Genomic DNA, 20,110 nt, shown 5'->3' on the forward strand with positions numbered 1-20,110 from the left:
TTGCCTGCAAGATATAGGATTCTCAGCTCCAGTACCACATCTGCCAGCATGTTGCCATGCTCCCTATCATGATAAAGAACTAAACCTCTGAAACTGTAAATGAGCCAGCCCAATTAAATGTTTTCTTTGTCAAGAGTTGCTATGGTCATGGTGTCTCTTCACAGCAATTAAGAAAAAAAACCCTAAGACAATATATATATATATATATATATATATATATTGAATATATATATATTGAATATATATATATTCAATATATATATTCAGCAATATATATATATATGACACAGATATCATATAAAAATATAGTTATATTCATTCTTTTGTAGAACTTGGTGTTACAAATAAACCATACATATATGGTTTTATATATATATTTCTATATATACTATCTCTATGTAAAAGATATATGTATCAACCCTGCTAATATAGAATAGCAGTTTACCTTAAAGTAAAAAAAATATCCATTTCAGTTTCTAATTGTCACATAAACCAATTACCTTTCGTTGTGGACCAATGCCAACATATTCCAAATGGGGAGTAAAAGCCTCAGGACCTAATTCTATTGTGAATAAACACTATTATATCTTATCATAACAATATTACTGTTCTGATGAAGTTGAGATATTTCTTATACCACCCATGGGTTGGATAGATCAAGCCAGGCATCCTTCCAAGAATGGGGAGAAATCCCTTCCTGAACAGTGAATACAGATGTCACACAAGAGGAATAGGCAATTAGTCTTTGCCCCTTGTTCCCAAGAAAGTCCTTGTAGCTGAGATTTGGAGATTGGTTCAGTTGGTTTAGTGTTTGCCTTGTAAGGAGGAGGAACCCAAGCCTGACCCCCAGAATCCATATAAACTTGCTGGACGATATAATGGTACACATTTGTAATCCCAGTTCTCGAGATGCTGTATGGTATAGTGGCACATATTTGCAATCCCAGTTCGAGGAAGATGCAAACAGAAGAATCCCTGGGTCTCCTTGGCCAGCCAGGTTACCTAGTCAGTAACCTCAAGAACAGTTAGAGAACCTGTCTCAAAGGAGGTGGATGGAATTCCTAAGGATGACACCCAAGGTTGTTCTCCACCTCCCATGTACACACCCATGTACTCACACACATAAGCACATGCATCTGCACACACACACACACCCACCCACACACCCACCCACACACACACACAATTAATTAAATAAATAAATAAAATCTTTGTAATGTATTGAGTAGTAGACAGGATAGGAAAGTCACACCCCATTTATGTAGTGCTGGAGATCAAAGTTGGCTTTTGTGCATAGTAGGTAAGTAAAACTGAACTATAAGCCAGCCCTCTTTCGTTTGTGCAACCAAATTGAGTTGTGGCTATGTTCACTTGGTCATTCCTAAGATCACTTCAAACTGGCAACTAGTTGTCAGGGAATCAATCCTGTGATTAGAGGCTGAAGTTCAGCTCCCACTCTGTTGTGGGCAGGGGCTCCAAAAAAGTTGATTTTAATCACCAATAGCCAGTAATTATTAAATCATATTGTATCACAAGACCTCCATGAAAAACCTTAAGTTGGTAGAATGTGAAGTGTTTCTAAGGCAATGGGTACATCCATGTGCCAGACGACAAGTACACCCAGACTCAATTGGACAGTGTGGAGGACCCTTACAAATGCTGATTGCACACTTAATTATGTGGCTGCTCAATCAGTGAAACTAAGGAAATTATCCTTCTGGATTTTGAGAATCATTTTGCCAAAATATTAAATGAAAGAAGAGTGTGGAAACCCTTCAATGGTTGGTCAGAAATTAAGGTGGAAACACAAGATTGCAGCTACCACTGATAGCAAAGGCAGGGTGCAGGACTGACAGCTTAACTGGTAGTGTGTTGTAACTCCCTGGGAATGTGAGAACTGAGCTGTAGGACACCCAGGTGCTGTGCAGAGAACAAGGACAGATTTTCACACATATCATATCTGAAGTGTTATCCAGAAGAGAATTTCCCAACTACCATTTGGAGAAAATTTTAAAATATAATAGAAGTTATTCAGATTCCCACCAGAGAGTAGATTCAAGGAGCTCTATGGAAAACTTCTGAAAAGAAATTACTCAAGATATTTGGCAAGAACAGGCATAAATACAATAGTCTCAGCTGCTGTAGGAAAAGGAGTCACTGAATACAGACATTTGAAAAACTGTTCCACTAAGAAACAGAAACAAGAGCCTTTTCAAAAGATGTGTGTATGTGTATGTGTGTGTGTGTGTGTGTGTGTGTGTGTGTGTGTGTGTGTGTGTGTGTGTGCCTGCGTGTGTGCATGTGTGGTGTCACAATCACAGATATTTACCTCTTCTGTAATTGTCAAGGTGGGAATAAAATAAAAATTACTTGTATCGGGTGTATTTTTAAAGGAGCTACACACTATCTCAACACTAGGACTTCTTGTATGTACATGACCATGTGAAGCAGATCTTATGAAAATGGGGACCCAGCTGGGATGGAAGAGGTAAAGAGTCTGCATTTCTGCCTAGCTTCCAAGGAAGTTTACTATGGTGAGCCCCATAGAAGCAGAAATGTCTAAATGACATTCATCTCCAAGAGGGAAATCCTGGGTTGGATCCACCCTCCTGCCCCTGTGACTTAACTAACATACTAGACCCCTTGACCTAAATGGGCTCAATTTCTGTTTTTACAACTAAATGAGAAAATCTAGGAAAAACCTGCAAAGGGGCCTGTTGCAAAGGGTATGTGTAGGAGAAGCTGTAGCCAGCCCCTAAGTAGGCGTGGCTACAGCTTCCCCTACAGGTGTGATACTCAGCTGTAATCTCATCACTTAGAAGGCAAAGGCAGGAAGACCATCACATAATCTGGACCAGGCTGGGCCCTATAGTAAGCTAAGCCCTACCTCAAAAAAAAAAAAAAAAAAAAAAAAGAAAAGAAAAGAAAAAAAAAGGCATCATATGTCAACCACTATCTATTACTACTTATATGCCTGCAACGACATATGAATTTAGCAACAAGCCACAGCCTAAAAATATAAGACCTCAGTACTTGGGAGCAAACATGGTACTATGGAAAAGAATAGTGTAAGCATGGGAGGAGAGAAAAAAGCAACATACCTTCTACTTTGCAGTCAAAAGCATCCCCAGCCTCGTCTCCAGTAGGCTTCGAGGGGCACTTCTGGAGGTCTTCATGAGCACTTTCAAGACTATCATAAACCCACTGTATGGAATCTTGCTGGAAGTGAGGGAAAGGAGAACTCTCAGAGATACTGTGTAGATACCAGGATGCATATAAATTTCATGACCCTGAATCTTGACCATCTAGCGTGTTTATTTTTCTAGTTGAACAGTAATAAATTTTGAAAAAGAAATTAAACATCAAAGTGGACACCCAATGACAATTCAATGCTCTGTTTCAAGATTAAATTACCTTCAGAAGATATATTTTATATATTTATCCTAAATATGCATTCTTTAAGATGTGATAAAGTTCTCAAATGTCTTATTGAAATGGCTCAATTATATCTTTAAGTGAGTTATAAATTATACCTGAAAATATACAGATGCTAATTTGTTATACCAATTACCTATAATTATGAACACCATATTAAGGCCCTAACATACACTACATTTCAATACATTAATGGTATTATGAATCAAAGCAATGTGAAATTGGAAGACATCTGTATCATACTGAATTTCCAAGTCATATAACATCCTTTCCTGTAACACATAATTCACCCTATATTTTAATTGAAACAGCAGTTCCAGTCTTATTTAGAGAAACAAGACAGACAAAATGATTTCCAAATAAATGCTTCAAGGGTTACATGGCTTTAAGGTTTACAAATAAAATGACAAATCAAATTGAACTGAATTACTGAAGTGTATTATAATGTGTAGCACCCGATTTTTTTCCTGAATTGGCTCTACAACTGTGTTTACCTAGTGTGCTGATGTAAGTCAATAAATGAGAGCTAAGAACATAAGCACATCAGCAGCTTCAGGAGAACCACCCTCCAGTAAATTCAGAAAAAGACAGTGTCCTGAGTCACCTGGTTTTGGGGTCCTCCATTACATGGCAATGGGTACCTGACAGTGCATAGTACTCTGTGAATTCATTGTTTCTCTGAATGACTTCCTGATCATGACTTCTCCAGGGAGATAGATGGGGAAAAGGAAAAGGGGTAAGACTCACGTGAACCAGATTGTTAACTTAAAACCCTAATAGAAGAGGAAGGCCTGACGATTTCTAAAGAGTCTGGAGGTGTAGGTCAAGTTCAATTGTACAGTTCAACAAGTGTTTACTGAAGTGCCATCATTCGGAGCAACCTATGAGGCTAAGTTTCTAGTCCAGTTCTGGTCTTATTAGTAAGCAAAATAAAAGAGCTCTTTCCCTGTGGAGTGAGTGCCTTGCAGAAAGTCAGCCCTAGCTACCTTCAGTAAAAGAAGCCATTCATCCTTCCAGTGTTGGCAATCATATTCTCAAAAGCAAGAGGACTTCATCACACAGAGTAAGGAAAACACATGACCCTCCCCAATCAAGGGTCCCTCTACTCCTGGTGGATAACCCAAGACTCCACTCTACCAGGCCACTAGTCACTTTTTATTCGAACAGAAATATTATTTGCTTATATCAGGTTCCAATCTCATCTTCTGATGGCATATAATAGATCAAAGAATAGTTCTTAAAAAGTTAAACACTGATATCTTTAAGAACTATTTTAAGAATAGTTCTTAAAAAGTATATTCTGATATCTTCTTTTAAAGCTAAATCAAGTTGCCTAAATAACTATATCTGAAAATTAACCACCAACTATATGAAAGCCACACTCTATAAAGAGTATATTTATATATTTATATATTTATATTTATATATTTATATTTATATATTTATATACTCTTTATAGTATATAAAACAATCTTATTTTATATATCAATCCCAGTTCCCTCTCCCTCCTATCCTCCCATGCCCCCCACCGATGACTCCTCCCATCCCATCCCCCATCCACTCCCCAGGGAGGGTGAGGCCTTCTATGAGGGATCATAAAAATCTGTCTAGTCATTAGGGGCAGGGCCTAGGCCTCCCAAGTATATTTATATAATCTTGATTAGTATATATTCTAAAGTATCTCATGAAAACATTTCATAGCCATAAACTTAACATTAATAAACTATCAAAAATAAGGGCTGAGGGAGGAACTCGGTGGCAGATACTTGTCTAGTATGCATGTGGCCCTGGGTTCAACCACCAGAAACAATGGGACTTGAAAGGGAGAGAGGGACAGAAGGAAGAAAAAAAAGTGTCTCAGAAACATGTTTTTTAAACAAACAACGATGATGCAAAAATAAAATCTCATGATAAAATACAACTATTTAAACATAGTCAATAGTAGTTAGGATTAACTAATCAAATAAAACAGTCATAATGAAATTCACAGTGCTGTGTTTACATTTAAAAGCAAAAGCTTTTCATACATCAGTGTATGACATCCCATAATTATTTCAAGGAAGTTTTCAATGAAATCTATCCTTATTTGTACCTTCATTGGCCGCCTGTATTTCCGGCAGGCTGTGACATGTGCGATGACACTGGCATGTGTCTCTTTGCTAACATTGATTCCATTTACTTTGATAATACACTGCCCCGGGTGAAGGCCAGCTGCTGCAGCCACAGTTCCTTTAAATATAAATGGGGAAACTTGTCAAAATCAAATGTCAGCAAAATGTTTCACCTGTATCAGATACAGAACAATCGGAGCAATTTTAAACATATCCAAGCTACCTAAACTGTTCCTGATGAATCTGGTTCAGATAGCAATGCTCTCTCAATCTTTCTGTTCTTCACCCATGATGCAGAGTGCAATTAACAAAACATTCCACTGCCTCCACAAGGATTACTTTGAAGGAATATTGCATAGTAACCTTCACATTGCTAACCAGGTGTTTCCCCATCAATCTAACTTTCTAAATACATAGTTAACGAGTGAAAGATCAGAAGCAGAAACTTTATTTACAAAATTCATAAACACTGAAATATTACTTTTATTTTTCAAACACCAACAATTTAATGTACATGTAAAAATAAATTCTTTTAAAATCCTACATTTTTTTGGTGTGTATATTGGAGTGCATATTCACATGATTGTACACTAATGTGTGGGTATGAGTACACCAGTATATGTGCTATATGTGTGCATGTTTGTGTGTGTGTGTGTGTGTGTGTGTGTGTGTGTGTGTGTGTGTTTGCATGCATAGCCCAGAGGTCAACAATGTACATCTCTTAGGTTGCCTTTGTTACCTTTCACTTTTTTTTTTTTTTTTGAGTCAGGCTTTCCCCACCCACCCTGAAGCTAACTTATTAGCTACACTGGCTGTCTAGCAGGTCCCAGGAATCCTGTTTATGCATAGGAGTGCACTCTGCATTGGTGTTTTGATGTGGGTGCTGGAGATTCAAACTCAGGTCCAGTAAATAGGGCAAGCACTTCAACTGAATCATTCTGTACTCCTAAAAAAGCAATCCTTAAGGGAAAAAAATGAGTCAATTAGCAATTATGACTGGTTGCTTGAAGATAAATAGGAGTTTGGGAACCAAAGAACATGTGAATAATGGAATTGAGCAGTTATCAACTCTCCAGTCACTTTCATGTACATAGATACATAAATCTGTACCTATGTAAATATGTGAGTAGTATGTCCTAACTGATGATTTAAAAATTCCAACCACTGGTATTAGAGTGTCACAACAAATCAACACCAACAAATAATATTTTACATAATATATACATATTCATTTCATTGCAAGCAATTGACAGATAACAGAACCATAAACATGTTTTTTAAACTTTTATACTTAAGAATACACTTTTTGCCTCTCTCCGGCAACTCTAATATTCAATCATAGCCATGGTTTTGCTGTAATGAATTGAGTCCTAGGTGAGGAGAAACATTTCAACTGAGAGCAAGACTCTAAGTCAGAAATTCACCTAGCCACCTGGACATAAAAGCCGTTCTGTCAGTGTGCAAGCTTAGAGTTGGGGCAGGGGTTGAGTGTGAACTAAGAATTGGGGCATGGGGTGCAGATGAGACGGACTGGGAAAGTCATTGAGGCACCCTCTTCTCCCAAGAATCCCAGCTGCCTGGCATGAAGACCCTAGAGGATGTTAAGGGACACATGTTTAGAGCCTGAGGCTGCCAGTGAGGTGAGAAGGAAGTGTATCTTGGGAATCAGGAGGCAAGTGTGAGAAGCAAAAGAGTCAGCAGAGAAGGAATGTGTGAAAAGATGGCTGAGTACATACAAGGGCCCAGGAAGACAAAGACCGTGAGCTGGGAAGCATAGGCACTGTAACTCTGGAAGATTGTTGAATTGATTTATGTTGTGTTGTTTCATTTTGGTTTTGTTTTGTTTTCCCCAGCTATTCTGAATAAAGAGGTGCTTAGATTGATCCAAGACTGAACTCTAGTGGCCTGGAAGCAGCAATACCGTCAAGAAGGACTGCAGTGACCTTCTCTTGTGGCATAATCTGTTAGACAATGAACCACCATGGTGGGTGGGTGGGGATCTGAGAGGAAAGACACAAGAGTCCATCCCAACCCCACCTTCCCCATTTAAGAAACAAAAATCAAGAATACAGTGGCCACCCACTTAAAAGACAGTGATGGTGGTCACAGTTACACACATTCAGGCTCACAGTGACTATGCCCAAGCATGGGACAAACTTCTGTTACAGGTCAGTGAAAACAGAAAAATATGTGATATCATGGCATACTTCCATCCTATACTATCACAGGGCTATTGGAAAGGTTTTAAATGTTCATCAGACATTGTGGGAATCTAAGTGAAAAGATACTCTTTTGAAAGAAGCTTTACTTTTTAATCAGACACACATTGATTAATTTTGTAACATAAAATTAATTGGTTCTGATAGCAACACCCTTTCCACATGTTCCTGCTTCGTGTTTGAGTGATCACACTGATGTATTTTCGGGTCTGTAAACAGCCACCTCCCCTTATCACATAAATGGGAGACTTCTCAGCTCACCAAGGCCCTTCTTGCTCCAGCTACTAAGTATGTGCAGCACCAGGGAAATCTCTACTATCTTTACTGGCATCAGATGAAACAAAAATAGGTATCACAAGAGCTTTTGGGTTTTTTATGTGCCTTTAAAAGCAGCAAAGCAGAATACAAAGGGGCTTTTAGTCACTACAACTATTTTTTTAAATGAATTTCATGCTGTGATTTATTGAGGGCTCAAAGGGAAAAAATGAAGGAAATATAGAGCAACTTGGTATCAAGCCCACAGGACTCTCTACAAAGTCTGAAAACTCACATTTTTAAATTATTGACCAAAACCCCAATATTTATTTGTTGCTAAGGTAAGTATAAATAGATAACCTTAAAGTCACCATTAGTTTAAACTGAAGTATACAAAAAGTCATGACTGGGGTTTTCATTCTTCAATCAAACTTGCAACAGTAACAAATATGCTTAAGAATTTGGGTGTCCTATTTAATTGTTTATATTTATTCGTGTGTGTGTGTGTGTGTGTGTGTGTGTGTGTGTGTGTGTGTGTGTGTGTGCCTGTGTGCCTGTGTGCCTGTGTGCCTGTGTGCCTGTGTGCCTGTGTGTCTGTGTGTCTGTGTGTCTGTGTATATGTGTGTGCAAAGGTCTTCCTTGCATTTTGTTTTTAATGTGGGTATTAAAGATCTCAACTCTCAATGTCATGTTTGTGGGGCAAGTTCTTCACCTACTGAGCCATCTCTAGCCTCTCTTGTGGCTTTGTCAGCAAGATCTCACTCTAGCTCAAGCTTGCCTCACATCCGCAGCAATCCTTCTGCCTTGGCTTTCCTGAGTGTGGGAAATATGGATGTGAGGGATCGCACACACAGTGTGAGGTTCTGAGGTTTTACTCTTTAACATATTCTTTCCAGAATGTACTTTCTCTGAGTTACTCGAGAGAGAGGAGACAACCCCTAACACTATGATATAGTATATTCTAAACACATTTCAGTTGGAAACTGCACATGAGAGCACAGTTTCCCACACCAGGGGAATGGATGTCTCACCTCTTCCCACCGCATGCACAACCGATGGACCAAAGCCTCTGATCTGGAAACCCAGCCCGTCAGCAGAATCTGGGATTTTCACTGTCCTAAACACAACCAGAAAATAAGGTGAGACAACCATAAATACCACAATAGGCTCTATCAGCAGTCAACTATACCTGAGCTCCTTCTAGCAATGCATACATCCTGAGATCTTAGGCAAGGACTTAGCCTTGGGAGAGACTGACCAATAGCACCCACCACAAGAATGGAACATAAGAAAAAACAGGTGGTAGTGGCCACTCCAGCTGAGACAACTCAGGGCCCTCAACAGGATGTAAATATAATGGTGGGGGTAGACTCCAGATGTGCCAGCTCAGGGCCCCCAAAACAGGATATAGAGAACAATGGGTGGTTACTCCTACTCCAGATATATCAGCTCAAACAACTGAAGAGACTTCCTTACCAGGGAGCATGAGCAGTGCTGTTAACCTTTCCCCTACTGGACTTTTCAACTTCCTGGGCATTAAACTCTTATGGATATTCTTGCATCTTATTCATCTACTTGTATAAGATAAAATTTTGTGTGATAGGGACTTCTGAGGAAGGCCCCCCTTCCTAGAAATATTAACTCTTGGGGATGAATAGGGTGGGGAATAACAGGTAAAAGAAAAATCTAAGCTCCCCCATATTGCACAGGCTCATCTTTGCTAGAATATATTGCTGCTTTCTGATCTGGTTCTAACTGAACCACTCACTGCTTCGTCTATTACTGTTTCCAGCTGAAATCTTCCTTTTCAGAGGTGTAACAAGGGAGATTGCTGCTAAGGTCAAGACCAAAGGAAACTGGAAAACTGGAGAGGGTCTACCAGAAAGATGCCACTGTGTGAGAAGCCCTTGGAGAACATACTGGCCCTTGGCCAACACAAGGTGCATATAGCAGGGAGGCCATGCAGTGTTCACACTGAACAAATTCTTATATAGAAGCATCCATGGAAAACCACAGGCAATGGAAACAGCTAAACTCGCTCTGAGTCCTTATTCTGTACTTTGTAGCTGGGTAAACTTGGGTTTGGACAAGCTCCTCAAATTCTGTTTTGAAAACTGTCTCAGAAACTATTGGAGATTATCATTGTCAAAACTGATTTTGTAGTGTACTGATGGGGATTAAAGAGATACCAATTTCTGTGCTACCTAGTTTCTGTTGCTGGAATTAAAATGAGACCAAAAGCAAATTAGAGGGGCATTTCTTTCATCTTACAGGACACTGTCAATCACCAAGGGAAGCCATGGCAAAGGCTGAGGCAGGAACTGAAGCAGAGACAATAGAGCAATCCCACTTACAGGCTTCCTTCTTGCTTCTGCTCACTAGCTTCCTTGTGCAAGCCAGACTCACCTGCCCAGGAATGGCACAACTTACAGGGGACTGGGACATCCTCCACCAATTAGCAATCAAATTCTATATTTCATCACCTCCCAATAACCCAGAATATTAGGTTATTCATAATTCCCAAGCCTCCCAAGCCTTTCTGAAAAAGGCCTGCCCATTCCACTAAAAGCTATGTGAAGTTGACTTCCTTCCACTCTTCAAGATTATTGTACTTTTTTAAACAAAATGTGTACACAGCACCATGAAATCCATGGTGGGGGGGAGAGAATTCCTCTAACTAAACATTATTAAACTAAAAAAAAAAAAAAAGAAATGATCTTTGGAGATCATGTTTTTCCAGTGGGAAAACCACATTGCCTATTAAAATAATTAAGAAAATTATACAAAAAGAATATTCTATTTCTGTTAGAAAATAAATATGTGAAATTAGCTACTGCAAAGCTTTTTGGAGAAATTCCTTGATGTTATCAAGTGCAAAACACAGCTGGAATAAAAAGAAAATTCTGTTGTATTTACTTCTCATAGTTTTGTCTTTTCCCCTCCAAACAGGATACTACTTAAATTACAAAACGCTAATTTAAGAAAATATGAGTAACCGACCAAAGTTCCCATACAGTTCCTCCTGAAGCCTCATATTCTCTGGGCCTGATCCAAAGACGGCCCTCCCAGGTGGCCTTGGACTCCTGAGTTAGGGGAAAGTCACTACTATTTAAGACAAACTGGATTGGAGAGCATGGAGAAGTCCCCACCTCTATGCCACCTCTCATTTCTCTTTATATAAGTGGGAACTAGTCACTTGCTCTGGTGAACATTGCAGGTGATCTGTCTGTACCATGGTACAAGCAGCTGGAACTACTTTACTTGATAAACTTTCTGAGAAGGTACCTGTCCCATAAGAGCAGAAAATTCACTCAGAAGAAAACCCTGTACTGTCACTGTTATACTTGAGTCAACTTATGTAGGAAAATGTCAAGGGAAAAAGAAACTGTAGACAGTTGTGAGTGCCTTTGCTATGGTTGAATGGGAAGAGTCCTCAACTGGACTGATGATGAGCTTTAAGGAAATGAGTGGATCCTGAGAGATCTGACCTAATTGATGGTGTGATACCCTGATGGACTAATACTCTTCTGTATTCCTGGGAGGTGATAGAAAGTAGAAGATGAAGCCTATGGGGAGGTTCAGACCCACGGAGGTGTGCTGTCGGGTGCTGCATCTTCTCCTGATTGTTTGCTGCCTTTCCATTTCTCTGTTTCCATTGTCAATCATGAAGGGAAATTTCTGTGCACCAACCCCACCATCATGTTCTGACCTAGCACATGGAGCCAAGCAAATGTGAACTGAATCCTTTGAAGCCATGAGCTGGAACAAACCTTTCCTACATTGAGATGCTTATGTCAGCTATCCATCACAGAGTGACAAGGAAAATGATGAGTTCAGCCTCATTAGGTTGGGACATGTCAGTGAACACATAATAAATACATCATTATGGGTACTTTGAATGTTTGAATGTGTCAAAGCAAAAAAAAAAAAAAAAAAAAAAAAACCTTCCAATTCTTTACATCCCACTGTAGTTTAGATCCTAATTTTCAAATGGAAATGTTAAAAATGGAAATACCTTTGTGGTATCAACTAAAATGAGATGACTGTAACTGCTATTGCTTGTCAAGGCAAGCTACGGCATCTCTGAGCACACCTTTCTCCTCACAGTGCAGATGAGTTTCTACCAGCATTTAACAAGTAGACTGGGAATGCAGGACACAGGCCTCAGTGAGCAAAGCATGTCCTCAAGCAGAGAGTCACGAGAGTCTTACTTTACAAGACATTCTCCTCAATGGAAACCAGTGTACCTATCTAAAGGGCATATACATGGCAAGATTTCCCACATCAAATGCCACTCTAGCTTATTTATATTTTATCAAATATATTAATGTACTATACTCCATACGTTCTTCCTATTCTTACTGCACATAAACTCACGTGGTTGTTCATGCCGTATTTTCTACAAAATAGAAGAGATCACTTTTTTTAAATATATGTGAATGGTCTATAGGGCTCAATATAGTAATAATATTAGGGGAAAGTTATACATTTCAAATACATTTGAAAAAACATGACTATGCAATCTTTTTAAAATTTATTCATTTATTTATTCTCTGTATATGTATGTGTGCATGTATGCATGTATGCATGTGCATGTGTGCGTGTGTGCACGTGTGTGTGTGTGTGTGTGTGTGTGTGTGTGTGTGTGTGTGTGTGTGTGTAGCTCAAAGGACAACTTTCAGGAGTCAGTTCTCTCCTTCTACAACATGGGTTCTGAGGATTGAGCTTAGGCCATCAGGTTTGGTGGCAAGTGTCTTTACATTCTAAACTATCTGGCCAGCACAATTATGCCATCTTTTAAAGTTATTCTTCAATACAATACAGAATATCTCTTGATGCAATAAAGAAGCAAATAAATAAAATGATAAATTAGTAAGAGCATCATGTAACAACATGACCGAATACTTGCTACTATGTGATATATTTGCTTCTGCAGTGAGCACCAAACACTTCACTAAGCCTGAACAAACCAGGACATACTCAGTATCCTGACAGCTCTGTGGCAGACAAATCTTGTGCCATCTAATCAATGAAGACATGGAAATGACAAGTAACAAGACTGGTGCAAGAAAGGCTGGAACCTGGGGTTCTAGATATTGCACAGCAGCTCTTGGGGAAGGGTTGGAAGACACAGGCACAAAACTCTGACAGCTGAGGATTTGCTCCCATCTGTTTATTCCTGATGTCACTGGCTCTGCGTTCTTCAAATTACTGAAATGTCTATGTAAACAGGTAAGTTATTGTAGGAGTAAACCAAGTACCTAGGGGACATAGACTTGTATTCACTAATAATTGTTCCTAAGAGGTTTTATTCATTTTAAATGCCCGAAATGTGTCAGGAAATAGGCAACTAAGACAGCCTTAGCCTAGGAAGGGCCAAATAGAGAAAAGAAACTGTAATTATATGTAGAAAGAAGACACTGCTGTGGTTCTTTGTTGTCCTCTATCCCAGAGTTTCCCAGAGAAACTGTATTAACAAGTCACAATTATTCTTTCAGGCCACAGAATACATGACATTATAAGTTAAATTATCCATGTCCATTAATGACTTAGCATTGTCCCAAAGAGATGGACTGGGGAGAATTCAGCCCATTACACTGAACTTAACACTCAAGAAAAATGTACGCATGATACATCTAGCTACTCCTGAATATGTGTTACTATGTAATATTTCACATTTAAAAATACTTTAAAGTCAGCTGGGCGTTGGTGGTGCACTCGAAGCAGGTGGGTCTCTGTGGGTTCAAGGCCAGCCTGGTCTCCAGAGCGAGTGCCACGACAGGCTCCAAAGCTACACAGAGAAACCCTGTCTCAATAAACCAAAAAAAAAAAAAAAAAAAAAAAACTTTAAAGTCAATAAAGATACTTTTTCCTAAATTGTTAAAACAAACTATCTCAGTTTTTTTTTTTTTTTATGGCATCCTTCATTCTCTTAAAGTTAATGAAGTTGCTGGTTACTACTGATAAAATTTTTGAATAGTAATTCTGACAGCTCATTCACCCTTCTGTTAAATAGTCTGCATACAGGTTATATCAAGCAGCTGATGCAACAGCCCAAGACTAATCTGAGATCATTAGTAGGAACAAATTCTAGAAGAAAGCCAATGAACTGCCCTTACATCAAATGTTTTAACTAAAGAAGCTTCATGTACAGCATGGCTCTGTTCTACATGTGTTTGGCTGTGGCATGTATCAATACTTGGAAAACACAGCACTCAAAACAGTAATGGATTTTATTTCAAAACAGTAGTGGATGTTTATGTGTGGTAAGAGTTGAAGAAAAATGTTTCCCTCTATAGACATTTACACTTTGAACTTTTTCACAATAAATAGTGTTGTAAAAATATGAGGCTGTTTGCAAAAGGTTCATGTGCTGAGGGGTCCCAAGATGACAGAATTATCTAGAGACAACTGGAACATGAGGGCACTGGTTTCATCCGTTGGCTGACCCATGGATGAGTTCACAGGAATTGTGCCCAGTGGGAGGAAGTGGGTCACTCAAAGTGTGTCTTTGAAGGGTATTCTAGTCTAGGGGGCATTCTTTGCCTCCTCTCTCTGCTTTCTGGGCATCACTGAGTGGGTACTTTTACACCATTCCCTCCTGTCTGGATGGACTGAAACTTCTACAATTGTGGGAGTCAACAGAATCATTTACTCCTTTAAGTTATCTCAGCTATCCTGTCATAATAATGAAAGATGAGCACAAAATTGATATTTTTATACTTACGTAGACAGATGACAGAGAGATAGACAGGTCTGGCTTGGTTTTGTTTTAAAGGAAAGGGTGTCTTAGTAAGTATACACATGCATGGTGTACCTTCTGGATTTGACTTTATGCATATAAACAGTATATTATAGACTGTGTCTAATCACCAACATTTCCTAGAGTCAAACATGTAGCTCTTTCTTCCTGGCTTTTAGGTGTTCTACTAGATTATTTTTTACTCTGTCAGACTCAACATAACCCAAAACAGCAATGTTTGTACAGTAGATGAAAAATATCAGGCTACTGACTCCATGCAATTCAGGAGTGAGCACCTATTACCAAAAAACAATGCAGCTTCCTATGTCTTCTTAAGACCTGCATTCATTGTGCTGGGGAGGCCTAAATGGTCATCAGAGGAGCCTGATGATCAATGACTACCTGGTAGTTAGCTTCCCTATTTTACTCATCCATGCATCACTGTGTCACTTACTCCCTTGGCTTTGTGCTCACGAGGACTCGCAGAGGCTTTTTGCTGTTTAAGCATGACTTCAGGAAGCAATCGACTTCAGGGAAAGGTCTCAGAAAAACCAGGTCACCATTAATAGCAAAAATCTTCTTCCCAACTTCCATGCCAGCCATCTAAGGGAGAAGTAGCAAGAAGAAGTGGGATGATAATTTAATAAATATTTTTGGCTTTCACAAACTGAACCAGGGGAAGTCTCAGCATGTACAGACTTGGATATGAGAACAGACATACAATAGCATTATGCAAACTTACATAACAGAACTATGAATGAATTAACAGCTACAATAATCCATGGCATCATTATGAATGGGATTGGACAATTTTGCTGAAATCAACCTCTCCCCACTCCCATGCACACTATACCTATCTCTGGCTCTTTATGGTGTTGTAGTAACAGACCCTTTAATTAAACAACAACAATAAAAAACTTGTCCTTATAACATATAATAAATATACATATTGTATACAAATACTTTTATTGAACTCAGAAATTTTCAACCCCTGAATATACGAATATATTAGCCACAGACAATATGTATCTCCAGCCTACATCAGCATGAGTGTGACTAGGACAGAGGAATGGAAGGGGTGGTCTGGAATCCAAGCAAGTACCAAGGGCAGAGTTGATCCTAATGCAACACGCTGAAAAATGACAAGGACAACATTACCCCTACAGTTAGCCCAGATGTTCTAACCAACAAGACTGCACATAAATTCCCTGCTGTTTTGGACTGCAGCTACTTGATGAGACAATATTTTATCTATGGCACAGCAAGATGAAGCTGTGCCCTAAGAGCAGCCTCTAAAAAATGCCTGAGAGAAGCACCTTCTCCTATAGAACTATAAACAGGGTCATTTGGTGGTCAGATACACTAACAGAGTAATGGACCAGAGGTAATCTATTTGCGCTTGGAGTGCTGGATAGAAAGCTTTATCTTGCACACTTTTGTTTGATGGTGAAATAAAAGACCTTTGGTGCTACTAAACTAAAGTGCTACTGACTTTAGTAAACAGAATATAAACTATATTATGTTCTATGTCTACAGTTCTTACACTTGTATTAAAGACCAGAATCATGAGGTATTTGTTATGAGTTATGTATCTTGCAAGCTAGACAGCAAGGTGAACAGTCTTAAATCTAGTATTACTGTGTTTCAGCCACTGGAAAGTAAACTCCATGAGAACAGAGATGGAAGGAGGGAGGGAAGGGGGAAAGGAAAGAAAAAGGAAGGGAAGGAGGGAGGCAGGAAGGGAGGGAGGGAGGGAGGAAAAGAGGGAGGGAGTTCATGTGTGTGTACGTATGTATGTATGCATGTGGCAGCCAGAGGGCAACCCTGGTTACTTCTCAAGTGATATCCACCTTGTCGCCTTGTTTCTTGAGATATGGTCTCTCATGGGCCTGGTATTCACCAAGCAGCCTAGGACAGCTTGCCTGTGACCTCAGGAATTCACCTGCCTCTACATCCCAAGCATAGGATTACAAGTACACACAGCACACTTTTTTTTTTTTTTAAATATGGATTTTGGTTCTCAGGCTCAGGTCCTGGTGCTTGTACAGAAAGACTGTTAAAGACTAAACTATCATCCCAGCTCAGAACAGAGACATGTGTCTGCTTTCTACATGTCTACACTCTCAGAATCTAGATGCTACCTAATATATAACCACTATCAAGTGAGTATTTCTCAGTGAAGTAGTCAATGATCACAAGATTCCACTGTTTACAAACTCAGGGGTGTGAGAGAGTGCTGATTAGCATTAATCAAATGATAAAGCCCAAGTGTTTGCTTTACTGATGATAATTATATCCACAGAAAAGACAGTGGAGGAGGAAGATAGAAGACACAGCCTTAGGTTAAACAGAATGACTATCTGACATACACAGCACAATTGACACACCCTATGGAGTTCCCACAGAGCTCCAGGATGGATTCCATTATCGGGAAGACCCTGGAATCCCAGAACATGCCAGTTGGGGACTGGGCAATGGGGAGCTGTAGATCTCTGGACTACCACCACCTCCCCAAACCCTCATCACCGAAACACAGTCTCAGTGGCTACAAATTCAACACTACTTGACACAAGTGGAGCATGTGATCATCAGCAGATGATCATTCAGAGTCAAAGCCCTCAATAAACACGTGAAGAATTATTTCAGTTTGGCGCCACACTTCATGATAACAAAATGTTAACAAAAATGCTAATTTAAATTACCTCTGCATTAGACCCCTTTTCCACTAACTTTATTATTGGAACTTTATTTCTGTCCTCCAGCCCAAAGCCATAGCTGCCTTCATTGGATTTGATCTGAAATGTAAAATACTAACATTATTGAAAACGAACAAGGAGAGAATAACAATGAAATAGATGGAGAGCATCAGTATACCCGCCTGCCAATTGCTATACCAGAAGGAAATAAGACCCAGCGGCTTACCAACAGTGATTTAGCGATGACATTCTCCACAACCTTCAAGTCATGTTTCATAAGCCTGTGTTTCATGTTCGAGCCTTCCATTTCCTCATCGGCAAAAAAGCGGAAAAGTAGAGGCTCATCTTTGAATTCACTTTTTTCAAGGACTGTAGAAATGGAGAGATTGAAAGAATTTCAGTAAACTGGGGTCTCAGGCTCACTTTCCACACCAGCACACCCTGGGGAATTCCTAGCAACAATGAGCTCAGCTTTAGACTCCTAGGACAAGGTGACCTCACAGATACCCCTCAGGTTCCTTTAATAACCTACCCTACCTTCGCTGTAATTAGTTACCTACAAGATTTAGCATTTTAAAATAATTTACTATCTTTCAAATATCAAATGTCTTAACTTTCCAAGTAGAAAATATAAATTTAAAGAGAGAAAATACAATAACGCCTAAACCCAGGCAATCTAAACCTAAAAACTTAGGGCATTTTCCTCTTACAGAAAATATAAATATGTTTTAATGTCATGCATCTTCTCAGGAAACTTCAAACGGGTTGCATACAGTCTTTCTATGTGTGAGCAACTCCCAGTGAGGGGTCACAGTTGGTCCAACACTTCAAACTAGAAATATGTCTTCTTGGTAAAATGTGATTTTAGTTTCTCTGACTTGCTAGCCCTTCTGTTTCAAAACAATCTCAAACAATCTTGTTTCTGCAAAGGTCATTTTTTTTCTCTTTTATATAAATGTTAATATTTTCCCTTAGTCCTAGGAATGTTGATCTGTTTTTTAGCCTTCTTTATACTGTAAGCAGACACAGATAATAAGAATACATATTTAATAAGATTTTGACAGCTGCCAAAATGCCTTAAAAAAGCAATCTGTGTTTCTCATTCTTTGTCATTAGTACCTTGTAATGTACTTGTTGGGACAAGGTGACTCACAGTAACAGGAAAGCTGTGGTCCCAGGGCACTCAGCTGTGTGATGAATCAGTCCAGATCTGGGGCCAATTCTTAGTGTGAAAATTAGAAGGTTACCTAAACTCTCTGCATTTTAGTTTTCTCATCTGCAAAATGAGGGTGAAAGAACTCTTCATGCTGCCTTCTTTAAAATGAAGCACTACACGTAAACAGCTTGGCATATGTCAAACAATCCAAAGAGGCAACTATTCTATTCCTATTTCTACAGAGTTCTAGAAAATAATACGGAGCAGATGGGTGAACTTTGAATGGAAGAGCATCTAGTAACATGGTGACAAATGAAGCTATCCTCCACACCATAAAAACTAAGACGAGCCACAGTGAACAACAGAAAGGAAAAACACTTTGGACTGAGTTAACGTTTGCCTCCATGATTTCATCATTTTCCCAAAGATCACATGATACTTTCTACAACAGCCCCAGGAAATACAGGCAGGAGACTTTTGTCACCTTAGCTTTTTTATTACTTAGTATTTTACAGTAAATGCTCACATCAAATTACTACCTACTTCTACTCTTGGTTAAGAAGAAAAATAATCCGGGGATGCTTAGAACATTATAATAATATAATGGGACAGAATTCTCCAAGAAGCACATAAGGAAGAAGGATGGTCCCAAAATGGCTGTACCTGGTGCTCAATGCCCTTTTTCATACATGTGTTAATAACTTTCTGAACATAGTTGATAAATGGATGTGAATGCAATATCAAACATATATTAAGACGCACATTGCATTAGTAATTGAAAAAAAGACTGTTCGGGTGCCCAGACTTTGTAGAATGGCATAAATAGAGGGAGAAACTCCTTACGTGGACAGATGGAGAAATTAAAATATAACACTAATGTTTAATGATTTGCTTGAAGTTGTCAAGCAAGAAGTAAACATTAGTAGACTAAATACTGTTTATTTCTAGAGATGAAGTTCTGGAATATGATTTCGGGTATATCTTTTGGGAAAATATTCCATTATATACTGTCATTCAGGCAATATTATGAGTCTAATATAAAATGAATTCAAAGCTCTGTGTGTGTGCGTGCGTGTGTGATATTTTAAAAAGAAAATAAAACTTTGACATCCCAGCATGGCTCTTCTGGAGTCACAATCAAGAAAAAAAAAAAGAGAAACTTGAAAATCTGGTAGCCCTTTGCCACAGAAATGACACCATTAGTGAAATCTGTTGCAGATGTGGTGACTCATCAGGGAGCATGACAAGACCCAGACAGGTTGCCTTGACCTTAGTGGAGCACTGAGATATTCCCAATGTCCCAAGAAGACCCAAAACAATGAAATCCATCTGTGAGTTTACAAGGTAAGAGTCCCTACCGTGGTGCATAAATCCATTGTCACAGAGCCCAACAGCAAATATCATTGCCTCTTCCCTGGTACGGCAATCACCCTGTTGACCAAAAAAAGTAAAAAAATAAAAAAAAAAAAAATAAGTCACTGTGCATGTTAACAGGA

At 39.1% G+C, this 20,110-nt stretch overlaps 1 protein-coding gene across 2 annotated transcripts in view; it reads right to left on the bottom strand.

Moving 5' to 3' along the window:
* Prex2 (phosphatidylinositol-3,4,5-trisphosphate dependent Rac exchange factor 2) overlaps positions 1–20,110 on the bottom strand; it is a 275,997-nt gene that overhangs the window by 127,910 nt on the left and 127,977 nt on the right. For both annotated transcript variants that reach the window (XM_027398845.2, XM_027398847.2), the window contains exons 15-21: positions 19,973–20,045; positions 17,685–17,827; positions 17,465–17,557; positions 15,217–15,365; positions 9,052–9,137; positions 5,528–5,664; positions 3,102–3,219 (exon numbers count right to left, since the gene is read on the bottom strand). In XM_027398845.2, the coding sequence (XP_027254646.1) occupies positions 3,102–3,219; positions 5,528–5,664; positions 9,052–9,137; positions 15,217–15,365; positions 17,465–17,557; positions 17,685–17,827; positions 19,973–20,045 (799 nt within the window). The remainder of the gene's footprint in view (positions 1–3,101; positions 3,220–5,527; positions 5,665–9,051; positions 9,138–15,216; positions 15,366–17,464; positions 17,558–17,684; positions 17,828–19,972; positions 20,046–20,110) is intronic.

This window comes from Cricetulus griseus, chromosome 2 (genome assembly GCF_003668045.3).
Source record: "Cricetulus griseus strain 17A/GY chromosome 2, alternate assembly CriGri-PICRH-1.0, whole genome shotgun sequence".
In the NCBI taxonomy this organism is placed as follows: Eukaryota; Metazoa; Chordata; class Mammalia; order Rodentia; family Cricetidae; genus Cricetulus; species Cricetulus griseus.